At 36.1% G+C, this 17,199-nt stretch overlaps 1 protein-coding gene across 3 annotated transcripts in view; it reads right to left on the reverse strand.

Annotated features, from left to right (window-relative positions):
• ntrk3b (neurotrophic tyrosine kinase, receptor, type 3b) overlaps nt 1-17,199 on the reverse strand; it is a 142,448-nt gene that overhangs the window by 75,940 nt on the left and 49,309 nt on the right. For all 3 annotated transcript variants that reach the window (XM_077228012.1, XM_077228011.1, XM_077228013.1), the window contains exon 4: nt 1,836-1,904. In XM_077228012.1, the coding sequence (XP_077084127.1) occupies nt 1,836-1,904 (69 nt within the window). The remainder of the gene's footprint in view (nt 1-1,835; nt 1,905-17,199) is intronic.

The following is a 17,199-nucleotide window of genomic DNA, read 5'->3' on the forward strand; positions in this document are numbered from 1 at the left end:
GAAATACGTAGGGGTCTAAACAATATGGGAGCCCATTGATTTCCATTGTATGGAAAACAACAACCAAGATATATATATATATTTCTTCTGGAACAATATGAAGGTCTGTAAATGATGACAGAATTATCATTTTGGGGTGAATTATCCCTTTTAATGTCTGGAATTATTGTCTTGTAACTAACCATTTAACATTGCAAATTTAAAAACAGCATTCGCATATGTCCTGTTTAATTTTAGCTGTCAGTATAGGGTCATTGTTTTGGAGATGCTTGTGGCAGTAAAGATATCTTGTATATTACAACAGTGAATTTCTTTATGAATACTCACTTCACAGTCATTCATCATTGATAGATAAAGATTCTTAATAATACCAGAGATTTCACTCGATAACAATAACAAAACAATAACAACAGAGCTGACTGGAATAAGTATTTCTCAAAATTTCCAATAATATTTCCACAAATTTTCCAGGTCTTAATATTATAATTTCCCTGACATCTACAGATTATTATGGAAGCTTGTTTCTGTCACGGAATAAAACTTTTTTTTTTTTAAAGGTAATTGCGTCTTTTTATCTCACAATTCAGATTTGTTTCACAGTTGCAAGCTATAAACTCATAAATGCGAGTTTATATCCGGCCACATTTAATTTTTTTCTTAGAAATGTGAGTTAACAGGTCACGATTTTGACTTTTTTCTCGGAAATTCACAGTTGTTGGGGGTTTTTTTTCACCGCAATTCTGATTTTCCTTTCATCTGAATCACGGGAAAAATTGTTCAAATTTGTAAGATGTAAACTAGGCATACACATGCTTCCATAGATTATTCCTGTAATTTACCCAAAATCAAAGAATTACACAAAACAGTATGAGACAAGTTAATCTTTTGATATTGGCTCATAATGGCATGTTTAGATGCAGTTAAACACATATTTTAGTACTGAATTTAATCTTACATTTCAGCACTGAACTGTGCTGAAATGATCTCTAAAGCACCCCACCTGGAAAATATGCCTAATTCACCATAACAGTTAACAATTCATTTCTAATTTTCTAGAGGACACATTTGGACGAATGACATGCGTTGTTTATATCATCATCCACAATATCCACATCAGCAAGGACAGGAAAAGACAGCACTGCACACAGTCGAAATCCCCTAACACATTCTGAAATGAAAGGCCAAAAATGTGCGTAATAAAAAATTAAGCAGGACATATGTCAGTGGCTCTGCAAGTTGTGTTCAGCCACAACAAAGAACGAGGACAGGACGTGTCAAATGAAAAATAATTGAATTGTTTTGTCATTTTAAACACAACACGACGGCACCACGTCGTCGCTCACAATCAATAAACAAACTCATCACTTTATATACATGTAGATTGCGCAAATATTCATGACAAACAAGAAAATGAGGTCAGGCTCTCAGCAGACAAGACCAATACATTTCAATGCCATGTCTTAATTAACCAGCACGAGCAACTCCACTGTTCACAGACATAAACAGTATTTCTGCTTCATCACTGGAGAAGTTTTGTTTTGACAGAGACACAAGTCTATTCGAGGGGGGAGAGCAGGGGGTGCACAAACAAATTAATCAACAGGAACGTGCTGAAAACATTTCTAATGAACACAGCAATCCAATTGAGCATCAAGCCTGCGTTTCAGAGTCCAATTTGGCAGGCGATTGCTGCTTATCACAGAAAATCTATGCAGAGAGAGTTTTGAGATCTATCATAGATTGAGGAATTATTGCTTGGTGTGTTTATACTGTGATTTGTGTGTGATTTATCTCACTTTGGTGAAATACTGTTAACCAATGCAGGATGAACTTACAGTTCGACCAGCTGAAGGTGCTGAAAAAGCTGCCAGGAGAGTGTCATCAGAGGGTTCCTGGACAGGTTTCTGTGGAGGGGGGATAAAAAGAAAGAGGGATAGTATTTACGATTAACCTGTGAACACATGAATCAATACAAATCAACATGAAATAAGGTTACAACCCATTTTACTTACAAAATGTGGCAACTCTGAGTGAAACTGGATATTTATTGAGAAAAAGATCAGATCAGCGATTCATGACAAGAAAGAAACGTGAAGCAAATTCAATCAATACCCAATCAATACATTAAGACTAGAAGCATGTTAATTTGATTTCATATTGACCTTAAAATATGAATAGAATAGAATAAAATAAAATAGCTTTTTGATTTTACTCAAATTTAAGGCAAGTGGTTAGAGGAAATTAGTTGATTAATTTTAGACACGTTTGTCAGCTATTGCTCATCGAGTAATGAATCATACATGTAGCCACCTAATCATAAACTCCACTCTTCAGCACAATGGTAACCAGAAGAATTACATATTTTGAGCAAATAAATGCGTGACAAATCTTACCAGCAAACTGTTCAGCAATTGTGTTGGTTTAGCTCATTTTAATTAAGTAAATTGAACAATATTTTTTTGTGTAGAACTGTAATACTGACAAATACTGTCAGAATATTGTAAAATACTAACAAATACGGAACATTACATACTAAAAATAATTAAGCACTCGAATAAAAAGCCTGTAAACCTTAATAGTTAATGAACGTGTTACACAAATAATAATTCAGTGAACACGCTCTGTCAAACACGACATTAACGAAAGAGTTAACATGAGAGAGAAGGACTTTATGCAACAGGAAATCAGAGAGAGTCTCCGTCACTGCCAAGAGGAGCTGAGAGAAAAGGAGCAGCTGCAGGGGCCGCTCAGCCAAATCAATAAAGAGAACTTGAGCAGTTCGCCGTCTACAAATTCAGTAGACGCAATGAAAGACTGCAGGTTTTAAAAGCCAACAAATTCAATACAAAGAGGTGGTCTGGGACTTGTAAATGGCTTTTAACCAACAAAGCTGAAGGCATGATATGCGGTATGGGGTATTAAAATAAATCTACTGGTTATAAAAAAGATGGACATCCATGATATGGAAGGAAAAAAAATGAAACAGACATCACAGAACTGGTATTTGAAGGTCTGTAATTCAACTTAAATCATATTAGGCATCCATATTTGACCAAAAGTGGTAATATCATTTTTTTTCTATGTATATATTCTGTGCAAAATATGGTTATAAATGGTCCATGGTCTGAAACCTTTGGGTAGATCTGTTTCAGCCTGACTCAAATATATCAAATAATACATTGAAGGAAGCACTCAAAAGGAACGAATAGCCCTTATCTTTTCCTAAGTAGAGAAAACGTATAAGTTTGTTATTGGTAAACTGGCTACATCTGGCTAAATGATTCAAAGGTCGTACTTTTATTTAAAATAAGCAGCAATAAAATGACTGCCAAAAATGCAAACTATAGTGCAAATGTTTGAAGCCAATGAGATATTTTATTTAAATAAATGCTTAATAAATACTTTAATTCAACAAGGATGCATTAAATGATCAAAAGTGAGAGTAAAGACTTTTATATTGTTACAAAAGATTTCTGTTCTAAATAAATGCTTTTCTTTTTAACTTTCTATTCATCAAAAAAACAAAAATCATGGTTTCCACAAAAGAACTGAGCAGCACAACTGTTTTCAACACTGATATATTGATATGAAATGTTCCTTGAGCAACAAATTAGTATATAACATTGTCCTACCCAGACGTGACTGATGCCGCAACACGTGTTTTTCCACGATAATAAGAGTTTTTATCCTAACCAGCATCAACGGCAATATGTGACAATTCTATTTTAGGAACCGTTTCGATGTCTGCAATGTTCCAGCTGGAACACGACATGCAGTGCGACAATGATAATCTCAGCTACTGATTATGTGCTTCATTTATTGTTAAAAATGTTTTATGTGAGTTTAAATATCCTTTTGTGTGGCCTTTAAAGCCATCAAGAAAATAGCCATCAGATCTTGAAAATAAATGAAAGGAAACAAACGGTGAAAAATCAAGTATATTCTATGATTGTTTCAGTCAGTCAGTGTGTATTTTTATAAGTATTAAAATGGTATAATATTTTGAATTTGATTATATACTTATCCATTTCATTGGGAATGCAGTGCTTGCAGAGACTCCGCCCACACTCTGTTCTGATTGGCTGTGATTTTTAATTGATTTTGTCATCTCATAGTTGTGTCGCGTCTGATGTGTCGCTGGAAACTTATCGCATTGTGTCTGTTTAGGACATGCGTTAGAATGATTTCTGAAGGATCATGCGACATATGCTACGGATACCTAAAATTGTGCAGCTTGCATAAACAGGAAAAAATCCCTTAGAATTACATTGAAAGAGACAACAAAATATATCATCTTGTGTGTGGTCTTTTTTTGACTTGGACCAGTAAGCAACATCCTAGCAACCACATAGTTTTTTTCCCTCCTTAGAGATCTGCTCTTTAGAGATACGCACAGCTGTTAGATGGCCGGAGTGATGGATGCATGTCTATAAACTAATTTCTAATAAGCTATTTTGACTAGACGGCTGGCGTATTCTTAGGGTCACTGAAACTCTTATGAGTTTTATAACAAGCTTTGCTGGCTGCCAAAACCCGTCACCATAGCAACAAGCACTCTGATGCAGGGGGAGGGGTTTTGTTGCTGCTGTGCACTTTAAAGTGTCACCACCCCCAACACACACTCAAAAACGCACACTTACACTCTTTCTGAAGCCTTTGAGTATTAGTCTGTTTTTCATTTTAAACTCATAGCAATTCAACCATTCAGTTACTGCCTCAAGAGCTTCTGATGGAGTTCCTGCCTCAAGAGCTTCTGACGGAGTCTTATTAAAATGTGTTGCATAAGTCAATCTATGTAATTGCACGTCTTTGTGGGTGTTACTTAAAGGTGAAGCTTACTGAAGTGTCATTTTTTTGTGCTAAAATGTTTTTCGTATTCTAACACAAGCTAGAATCTCTGTGGCGCTATAAGGCCTTCAGTGTGTGTGTGTGTGTGTATGTGTGTGTGTGTGTGTGTGTGTGTGTGTGTGTGTGTGTTTGTTTGTTTGTTTGTTTGTTTGTTTGCTGCTGTCCCTTTAAGAAAAACTTTACTTTTAGCTGTTGGATCCAAAATAGTTTTTAACTGTCTCATCTTTCAATAAAAGCCTCTTTGCGAAGCCATGCACATTGTGACAGAATCACAAAACAATCCAAGCTGAAATATACTGCATAAATGGATAAAGTCAGACTGAAACGATCAAGCACTTTGTTAAAAATAAACTTCAGCTGCTCATTTCTAACAATGGGATTGTTTAGAGGGATATGCAGAGCAACAGGTGCCTCTCACAGTTAGGATTAGCACAAGGTTTGGCAGACTCTTCGTCGTTTAGGAATAACAACATCTCTACTGATTTCTCCTTTTAACTCACCATGACCAATCAAGCCAAATGTCTGCACAATCATCAATTACATATAACTGCAAACAGTCATGCATTGACAAACCTGTTGGATATCAGAAAGTTGTGAAGTTCAAAAAAGACGATTTTGTAGATTAATTACGATAAGGGGTGTAACAATATACTGTGTCACAATATATCGCATTACAAAAATACAACAATGTGTATTGTGAATAGTGACAATATGTATTGTGTATAGTTCTCCCAAAATAACATATCTGTGTGAGGAAAAGATGTGTGATTAGTGTCAGTACTATATAATGTTGAATACAATGTATAATGGTGCTTTTCCATTACCAGTATCAGCTCAACTCGACTCGCCTTGCCTCGGCTCGCTTTTTGCTCCGTTTTCCATTACAGATAGTACCTCCACAATAGTACCTGGTCGTCATGGCGACGCCACAGGAACTACGCGACACACACCCGCTACCCCCACACACACAGGACAATGGAGGAAATCGAGTGTATGGTGTGTTTGATCCTCGGGATGTGGCTATTTCTCACAGCAAGAAGAAGACAAACGTTGTTTCAGGAGAGGCTGAGTGCAGCAAAACGAAACACTGCTGAAAAAAAAAGCTCCGTCTGGCACGTGCAATGATGACGCAGTGAATGGTGACGATTCTCTCTGACCAGTCAGCAGTCTGCAGTGTTTTCAAGTCACATTTTAGTATCGCCTCAGCGCGCTTAGAACCTCGCCGGAGGTGATTCAAAAAAAATTACCCGAAAGCAGGTACAGGTACAACTTTTACACAATGGAAAACCAAACAAAGGCGAGTCGAGTCGAGCTGGTACTGTGTAGTGGAAAAGCGCCATAATAATGCAATGTGGGAATATTTGTGCGTCCTGATAATGCCAAATGTCATTTGCCATATGTTACCAGTAAAATGTGGCCAACATTATTTTAAATATATCTAATCAGAGACAGTGCAAGAATATTCATCTAAAATAATTGTGTATTTTCAGCTTCAGAATCATGAATATTTTTATTCTGGTGTCACTATTGTCCTGTGCATTGGGTTACCAGCACCAAGTCCAAGCCTATTCATTTACACCCCTAATGTAATACCAAATTTAGCATTTTAATCAACAGTCAATTTTTTGTTAACCTTTTAACATAGGTCTTGGAGTATCGCAATAATATCGTATTGTGAGTTCAGTATCGTGATACAGTATGTATCGAATCATGACATGAGGGTATCATTACGCCCCTAATAATCAGTGTTTTTGAGTTCTGTGTTGGGGAAATCCTCATAGTACATCAAACTAATTTCTTTCAAAAGGATCAAGGAAAATGATATTGCTCATCATGTGACCCCTTTAAGATAATGACAAATCTGTGAATTCAAAACACTAGATCTTTATTCCTGTATGTTGGACAAGAGATTTACCACAGTACAGGCCTTAGCCTGGTCTCATCTTCATTACTGCAACTCAGTGTTGGCCGACAGCCCAGTGTAAGCAATAAAATGTCTGCAGCACATGGAGAACGCTGCAGCCCAGCTGATCTTCAACCAGGACAGATATTCATATGAATTTCCTCTGCTATGAACAAATCTATTGATGCCTGGATAAAGTTAAAAAAACACAACTCAGGGTGACGTAGCCTAGTGGTTACAAGTGTACTTTTTCTTTAATATTCAATTAACTATATTTAGAATTGACATTTCTGTTTTTCAATGCATTCTGGTATTTCCTTATGCTGAATAATGCATAGGCTACATTGCTGGCACAGAATTTGATTCAAATAAAATTAGATGTAAGGTTACATAATCTTGTCGCATACCATTCAGAACAGTATTTGAAATAGACTAATAAACAGCAAACTGCGGTTCAAAAGTTTAGGGAGAACGTGTTTTTTTTTTATTAAAGAAATTCTTTTTTTTTCCAGAAAGGATGTATTAAATTGATCAAAAGTGACAGTAAAGACTTAAACATTGACAAAAAAAAAGCAAATCAGATTATAAGCCTATAATGATTTCTGAAGGACAATGTAACACTAAAGACTGGAGTAATGATCCTGAAAATTCAGCTTTGCCATATTTTTTAAATTATAATTTTAATTCACGATCAAAATCTTGGTGCAGTTACTGTGTTTTTTGTTCACATAAATGCAGCCTTGGTGAGCAGGGAGACTTCTTTCAAAAAGATTTTACAACTAGATTTGTGTACTACTAATGATGCAACATAACACATTAATAACATAATCTTAACAAAATAAAACTTTTTCCCCACCTGTTTTCTTTAGACCACAGCAGCAATCTCAAAAAAAGAAACCAAAACACTTCAGCAAATCACACCAGATAAGAGTCTGATAAATCCCTTCAATGTAAACCTAAATGTTTTGGTGTTTTGTGCAAAGCCACCTGCATATTTCAGGAGCTGCTCTTTTAAAAGGTCATCTTTCAGCAATGTGAAGAAAAATGTCAGTGCAAATTGAACAGGGCGGATGGTAGTTAATGAATTAGGAAATAACTTAATTTGGCACCAGTTGTGCAAGAGTTTATGAAAAATTTAAAACAGCAGTCTGGGAGAGAGATACCAAATAATCATGCCAATGTGTGAGAACATTTGCATTTTCTAATTCGGCGCTCCTTAAGCGAAAGACATTTTTCTTTCCGTTTCACGGAAAAGCATTGATCTCAGAATGTCAGCACATGCAAATTCACGGTTCAAATGTAAAACCTAACAATAAAGAGTACACTGTAATGACATGATCATGTACCTTGGAGTATCGGGGAAATATCATGTGACATTAAAAAGGTAAACAACTGCCACAAAGGAAAAATACACTACTGACTATATTGTGAGCACAGTATTATTATATGCCAGTGGAAAATACATAAAAGAATGTACTTCCACAACAATTCAGAGAAAAATAAGTCTGTATATAACCTCACAAAAATAAGTGATATAAAGAGGCCGTTCATGATTCATCATAATGCCTCTCACAGATCTTCTGCTGCTCGGTTCTGAAGCAACTGTTTACGTCTGGGTCAGTGTGGGTACGATTTCAATACTGCTCTTTAATCATGGATTGAGAGGCAGGCCAGTGATTCAGTGATTATAACAAGAACCACACGCTTGAGGGGGTGGAATACTCTGCTCAAAACAGGAAACTGAGGTCATGATTGTGAACTAAAGTTGAGTTTTTTTTTCTTGTTTAAAAAACAAAAGAATAGAATAAGAAATATAAATAAGTTTTAGTGTTCAGATGAGTCATTATTGTTAACTAAAACTATTTAATTGTTTTTTGTTCATTTAAATTAAGCTAAATATACTGTATTAGAAGAATAAGGTATACTTAAATGAAAATTAGAAATATTGGCAACTAACTGAAATAAAATAAGTTCAATTGCTAAAACTGAAATAAAAATAAATTAAAGCAATATAAAAAAAATTACAAACCCCTACAAATACTAAAACAGAAACAAAATTCAACTGAAAATATAGAAATAAAAGCTAATTCAAAATAAACACTACAATAGTATATCAGTAATATTAAAAATGACAATTGGTTATATAATTACTGCCTTTTCTTGAATGATAAATGTCTATAAAATAAAAATTAATACAAATGCATATATGTGTTTTAAAAAATCCTTGTTTAAATAAACGATTTATATTAAATATATATATATATAAAAAAATTATATATATATATATATATATATATATATATATATATATATATATATATATATATATATATAATATATAGTATAATATTGTTGTATATGCAAACATATTATGTTAAATAAAATATTATATACATACATTTTAGTGTTCAGCAGTGTTGTTATTGTTAACTTAAACTATTAAATTATTTTCGTTAATCGAAATGAAGTTAAATATTAGAAGAAAAAATTATACTTAAACGATAATTAGAAAAGCACTACAATTACTAAAACAATACTAATACAAAAAATTCATATATTTATAAAGTTGTAGCGGTGTGTAACGATACACTCATGCCATTATACTATTGTAATACTGAACTCTGATACGTATCAAGATACTTTTTAAGTAAAAATGCTAAAATGTAGTATTATGGGGTGGACTTGAATAGGATTGGACTTGGTCCTGTTCTCCAATGCACAGGGCAAATAGTGACACCAAAGCTGAAAATCTGAATACTGAATTATGTTAAACACATACATGGCACAAACATTTGAACATTCGTGTTTACTATAGTATGTGTGTTGATCAGTAAATATGTTCATCATATATAGCGATCATGTCTCTTCAGGAGACTTCAGGAGATTAAACTGCTCGATTTATTATTGAAACGATGCCTTTATGACCTGTTTTTGGATCTTTAAGGGGATTTTATATGGAGGGACAGAAATCTCAGGTTTCATAAAAATATCTTCATTTGTGTTTGGAAGATGAATGAAAATCTCATAGATTTGAAACAACATAAGGGTAAGTACATGATGACAGAATTTTCATTTTTGGGTGAACTATACCGTAAGGTTATACAATAAGGTGATTCTTGTATCAAATTAACTCTATAGCGCTACATATCGTTCACATCACCAATACATATCGTCACATTTTAATATAAAGATATATTGTTACAACCCTATAAAATTTTATAATAATTAATTTTTATAATTTCTACATATAATCTTTTATAATATACTGTATATACCATGGACTTTTTACCTTTAATTGGAGATGGTAGTGTAAAGCGACAAACAATGCAGAAAGGACTGGGACATAACCTAAGCCAGATTCAAACGTTGTACTACCTGCTTACAATGAAATTATTTTAACCATGATAGATGGAATGTAATGTAGGTAAAATAAGTTTTACACACAATTTTTGATTCATTTGACTATGTCTTTTTCTCATAAAGCAGCCTTATAACATCTAGCAAGCAAGACATCCTTACAAGCTTTGTACAAACCTCCTCAAATCAATCAATCTATCTTGAAAAGGTTACGGACCGTGTAAGCACACATTGAGTCATAAACGGTGTTAAGCTGTGCACATTTAAAGACTGGCTGAATGTTTCTGTATTTTTTTTTTTTTTTTAAATCGCTGGAATGACATGCTTGAAGGGAAAAAATACCAACCGGGTATTTAATTGCTCAGCTCTGGTTCAAGGGCTGAGATGGAGTTCTGCCATATCTGTTTTTGGCTTGGCTAAAGCTAACTTTTAAAAGCCGTGTTGTTGAGATGCAGTGTGCCGCCCACCCTGCTCAGTTTCCTTTAACTCTCTCTCTGCACGAGGCTGAGTCATGCTGTCGTCTATTATTCACTACAGCAGATACCTGCTTTAAATTTAAAACATCGCTTATGACTTCTAAAACGTTTGGCTTTCAGAAAAAAAGTATAAGCCACTTATATATTTAGCGTATAATAATCAGTTATAGTTTAGTAAAGGATTCTCTGTACAGTCTACGACATTATGGGTTGAGCAGCGTTACGAGATTTTCCTCTTTTCTCTTAAGAAGCAACAATGGAAAACTTGGCAGAAATCAAATAAGTCTCACAGATTTCACCGAATTTCAAAACATGAAACATTAATGTGACAGAAAGCACTAAAAACATCTTAAACCAAACTAAGCTGATTTGCTGATCTTTATGGTGATTTACTATAGCTGAAAAGTGCTCAAAATTCCTGTAAAACAGTGGTTCTTAACTCAATAAACTTCCAAGGAGGCCTCAAGATTACTTAAAATTATTTAAAATAATACAAAAGAAGCATTAAAATAGATACTTCCTAGTTATTTTTAAAACAAATATACATCATTCTAGTTATACCGAACTCTAGAATATTTCTTCCGGGTTGAAATTGTGAGTGGGGGAGATTGTGAACAATCTTCAAATATTGTTGTGGACAATGGACGTTAAATTGTCATGCTAAATCCACTATTGTTTTATAAAGAATTGTTCTAAAGTCTATACAGTATTCAATGCCATTACATAAGAAGTAACTGTAATTAAACTACAGAGTAATTCCTTACTTTACTTTTTCTAGGGAAAATTAATTAAATTACAGTAATGAATTACTTAGTAACGCATTACAACCAACACTGGCCACAACTCACTAATATTGAGCGACTAAGGGGAATAAATGTTTTCAACCCTTGTAAGTAACAACAGGAATCAAAACAGAAATATTTTCCCAGACACAACTGGATGCTGCTAAAGAAATGTGTTATTTTCACGTCAACACGATCATGTTAATTACTGAGAAGTTCCATAGAAAAGCATGCAAGTGCAATAATAGTTTAAAATGGCTATATTAATGCCTTGTTGGGTGTAACTGCTGTCCAATTGCTCTTTGCTGTAGAAAATGCCTTTTTTAAAAGGCTGAATCAGTAATTTGCACCGGTGCTGTGTATACTATTTTGAAATAAGCGACTTATCTCATCAGTGTTTGCATGCTCTGTGGCACCAGAAAAAAAGAAACAAGAGGAAAGGTACTTTAAATGTAAAATTGCAAGTCTTCGAACTAGAAAACTGGAAAAGTTGCATTGCATGAGATGCGCTGCCCCACAAATAGCTTATAGTCCCCTTTGATTGCCTGGCTTTGATGACGCTGGTTTTCAGTGTTTGCTCAATGAGTAGAGGAAATAGATTCACAAGATGGGACATCATGCTTTCAGGCATAATAATCCTGCCAGGGGAAGCTCGAAAAGAGAGGAAATATATAAGCTCATGTGGGGAAAAAAGAAAGGATAGAGAACAAGAACACTTGGGACATGAACAAAAACACTTGGGACAAGCTGCAACTGCAGCCGGACCAAATAATCGCTTGTGTTTCAATTCCTCCAGGTGGTCTTTGCACCCAACAGGTGAAACTACCTCTCTGCTGTCTCCTTCAATAGCTCCCCTATTACAGTCACGAATCCATTCAGAGTCTCATCAGACGTCAACCACTAGCAAAAGTACGACTTGTTTGTAAGAGTCGCATGTTCACTCTCTCAAAGGCCTGCAAAGGAACCAACACTTTGCTAAAATGTGTTCTGCTTTGTGTTTGCACTTGCGGTGGGCAGTAAGGCCAGCAAAACACTGGCTGCGTGGCGTGAGCGTGACGCTTCTGTTGCGTGTCAGCTGCGTGGTGGTTGCGTGGCGTTTTCCATGTCTTTGCACACCAGAAACGTGTCTGACACGGCGCTGCTGCTGCTAGAAAAAAAGTCACGTGATTTGGATCACCCTTGTTCGACATATGGGAAGAGTTGTGGAAGGCCTACTTCATGTTAAGCATAAATATATAGCCTACTGATACAGCAAAGACAACGTCGGCAGTATTGACGGCAAAATAGGCTACAGAATATTTTGTTCTGTATTGACAGGTGCAATATTGTGCAATACAGCCAGTGTGTCCCCGGCCTAAGGCCAGGGGTGTAGCAGCTATTATAACTGGGGTGTACATAGACCCTTGGCCCCTCAAAATTTTTGAGCAATGATCATTATAATTTAAGACTTCCTTCATCATAGTGCAAAGAAAAACATTGGAGCCAGACGCTTTAAGACCAAGAACCCTCTGCTAACCTTTCTGTAAAAAAAATCCATCGATCTATCTGTCTGTCTGTCTATCTATCTATCTATCTATCTATCTATCTATCTATCTATCTATCTATCTATTCCCGTGAAAAAAGTATTCATGCCTTATAATAGCTTGAATGCAACTCTACACCCTTGCTTCAATTAGTATACGTGGTTCCATGAATATGCTAATTAGCCCCGCCAATGGTATTGCTCTTTACAACGTTTGACGCATAACGGAAATTAATATGATTAGCGTTTTGCTTGTCCATGTTATCAAACAGCTAATAATGAGTTGCTAATGTTACACAAGCTATGTTCCCATTCGCCATTTCAGTCTGCCTACTAACAATCATCAGAAACACTTTGAACAACAGAAAGGCATATAGTTCATCATAACATCATAATATACATCATACACCCACTATATTGCTAAATCTACCCAATATTTTTCAATCAACAAAAAAATATACCGGTATAACCATGGCATCTTTCGAGACTCCCCTGCTAATTCGCTTTTAACGTGATTGGTTTGTGACTTCAGAAACACTTAAAAAATATTTTTTACTGTATTAGAAAAATACTGCATTAGACCGAATACTGCAGTATAGCTTGATTTAAATCTTAAAGGATTGGACATGTATGTGCAGCTTGTAGTACTATGCATCCCAAAGGTGCAGGTTTTATACACAACATTATCTCTCATGCTGTGCATGTATCTGCTCATCTGACTGATCTAATTTAAACCCATAGAGGCCTAACAGGCCAGAGCTCTCCTGTCAGATTAGGCCTTCAGACAGTGGGGCACTGGTATTTTCAAGTCTCATCTTTTTTCTTTTTTTTTACCATATTGGTCAGCTTGGCAGAGATGTTGCCAATAACTAAAACAGGAAACTTTGTGGGCAGTGTGATTTAATTTCATATTCCATCACTATTCAATGCATCCTTTATAGTCCACAACTGAATTCTAGTTGTTTTTTTGCTTTTGTTTTTTGCCAAGCAGTAAAGGCACGAGAAGCCATGTTTTTCAGTTATTGTACCAAGATTAAGCCCAAACACATTGCATGGAGTGTCCTATTTCCTTTAGAAAAGACACTGTTGTTCAAGTACTGATGTTCAAGTACATTTATTAATAATAACCATAACAATAAAGTAATTGTTCAAAGTAGAACAATAGAATAATTGAATGTCTGTCGTGACAACTCTCTGAGGGCCAGATGTACTAATGCTTTTGCGCCCACTTCAGGCATATTTGTGTCGCAAAGTGCGCATAAACCATGGTGAGGTATGTACGAACGGGACGCACCGAGATGTAAGCGTAGACTGCCTGTCACGGGAACTGAAAATGGCAAAATGCGCTTTTCGTTTCATGCATATGCATTCATGGGATGGTCAAGGGGCAAGTGGGAGTGTCACATAAAGAGATGGGAGGGGAAGCGTAAACTGCGCCTAATTATGTATTCCGCGTTATGTACAGAAAAAGCCGGTGAATGTGCATCTCTATTTTACGCTGAAAATTCTCCGCCTCCGAAGCGGGTTTCCTGGCATATGCCTCCTGGTGAAATGGCAGCAGTAATCCGAGCAAGATGAAGACATAGGCTAAAGAGACGAGCTGAAAAGATTTTTGCCACAAGAATCCCACTTTTTCAGTTGAGTTAAAATGAAATCATTAAAGGGATACTTCAGGATTTAGCATTAAGCTTTGTATCAGTAGAAAACCAGTAGTATTTTCGAATTACCGTGCTTATATCGTATAAGCTTATATCCCCCTGATATGAGAGATTTATTAAAAATCGTCATTTTGCGTCATCGGAGGATTTTTGGTCCAGAGGCTTAAAACTACAGCCAGTACTAGTAGCTAGTTCTAGGATCTCACTCACAGAGTGAAAAGATAGTGTCAGCCATCTTTCTGTAGAAGTTAAGCTAACAGGCTCTTGCTCTGTGTAGAAAGTTTGTATAGTAGTCTAATCACGATTTACGAGGTTTTGAAGTTGAAATGGCAGAAGGGGATTTTGAATATCTGTTGCGCGAATCTGATGCTCGCGGCTACCTGTACGAGCCGCAATACAGCGACGAACAGTTTCGGGAGATGGAGGAACAAAAGGCGGCCGGAGCAGCTGCTGCAGCAGGGGAGCAAGACCTGACTCAAGCCCGGCCAGACTCGAGCTGGGGCGGACTGGTGGTGTCAGTGCTCTCGCTGTGCGCCTATGGAAACAGATAGAGAGTCCTATGGCTGTCGCGAATTTCAGCGATGTCATTTTCTTCTAGACGAGATAAATTGGAAACGCCAGCCAAAGCCCGCAGGGACAAACGGACGGCTTAGTGTAAAGTGAGTATTTGGTTTGTTTTTCTTTTTTTTACTAAGACGTAATGAACAGAGTTTGGACACTCTGCATTATCACAATGTTCTTCACGCATAGTCAGCTACGCTATTGTTGTTATATTTACATCTATGATGGCATACTGTATGTGCAAATAGTTCGCATTGCTAACGTTGTGCTTAACGTTACTGTTTTGTAGACAATATCGCCGACGCCTAACAGCCTACCGTCACTTTATGGAATGGGTCCTGCAAGGCGAGAGACATAGTAAAGGCTATCGTCTCGTTTTGCCCACCTGTGTTGTCCAGAATATCAGACGGAGATATTCAGCTCCTGACGGGCAATACTGTGAATGAATATAAGGAAACAGCTGAAGCTCTTAAAAGTGTAAAAGTGTTAATATTAATTATTTTTTAAATTAAAATTTATAACTCACATTGGTTGTGGTTCTTTTTATAAACCTTTACTGTTGCTAGAGTATGTATTAGCCTAGAGAATGTGTGGAGAAATTGTTCGGATACTGCCGCCTGTAACCGGTAGGCGTGGTTAGGGAGTGGCTTGGCCTCGTAAGGCCAGCAAAGCAAGTGCATTCTGGGAATTGTTGTCTTTCAGCCACATGAGTAAAAAATACATTTTCTGCCTTTTATCAGTCTAGAATGCTTCAATTTCAAAAATAATTTCACATTTCTACTATATAAATGACCACTATTAAACATACATTCATCTTCCCAGAGCTGAAGTATCCCTTTAAGCGTTACAGATTAAGCAGATATCCAATATTACAGATACTGGAAGAAATCAAAGAGTACATCGAATCTCCGACTCAGTTTTCACATTCCATTCCAGCAGTTGTTAAACTCCTCGCTACATTACAATTATTGGCATCAGGATCATTTAAAACAGTCATAGCATCAGCAGTGGGAATATCACAGTCTGCGTTTAAATACGCGCAATTTACGGTGTAATGGGTGGGGACGGGTGCTGATTACCTGATAAACTGCAGGTTTGGTACATAACACACACTGCGGTTTCACATCATGCGCTTTCTGCGTCTTGGCCATGGCACTATTAACGCTGCGTTCGCAAATGTACATCTGGCCCTGAGTGTTTGGCACGGAAATGGGTATGACAATGTTGATATATTTGGTTTGGCGGAATAGATCTGCTACGCTGCTAATACTGCAAAGCAAGTATGACTTGCTAAGCAGTGAGCTCATTGGCTACTAAAACAGCAGGAACCAATCAGCTGTGCCCTATAGAGAATGATGTGATATCAAGCAGTTTGAGTTAAGGACCTATTAGCCTGAGCCATCTAGAGTTTCATGACAGAGCTTTGTATTTCTTTTTTTAAGAAATTAACCAAGACTGCATTAAATTAATCAAAACAACCAGCAACGACATTTATAGGGTTAAAATGTCTTTTTCAAATAAAGGCTTTTTAAAAACTTTTTATTCATCAAATAATGCTGAAAAAAATGTATCATGGTTTCCACAAAAATATTAAGCAGCACAGCTGTTTTCAAAATTGATAATAATAAGAAATGTTTTGTCACGGGTTGGTAGTATAGTGTAAAACTTACGAAGATGAAGGAGAATAGTAATAATGGTATTTAACGACAAACTCTGGAGATCAGACAGTAATCTTACACTTACTCAGCATAACATAGACGAGAATGGACAGAGATTGAGAGAGAACACAGGGTGTTATGAATACACGAAGATAACAAAAAGAACTAATAAGCAAATTGATGGGCAACAGGTGAATCTAATGAGTAAATCAAACCCACGGGAAAACTAGGTCAGAGGGGAAAACACAATGAAACATGACATGTTTCTTAAGCTGCAAATCAGCATATTTGAATGGCTGGTGAAAATCCAGCTTTGCCTTCTACATTTAAAAAATATTAAAATAGAAAACAGGGTTACACTTTATTTTAAGGTGTCATTGTTACAGCGTAATTATATACTTGAGTACTGAGTAATATAAGCAACTACATGTACT

This window comes from Siphateles boraxobius, unplaced genomic scaffold (assembly GCF_051911475.1).
Source record: "Siphateles boraxobius isolate OS27281-9 unplaced genomic scaffold, OSU_SipBor_1 130, whole genome shotgun sequence".
Taxonomy (NCBI): Eukaryota; Metazoa; Chordata; class Actinopteri; order Cypriniformes; family Leuciscidae; genus Siphateles; species Siphateles boraxobius.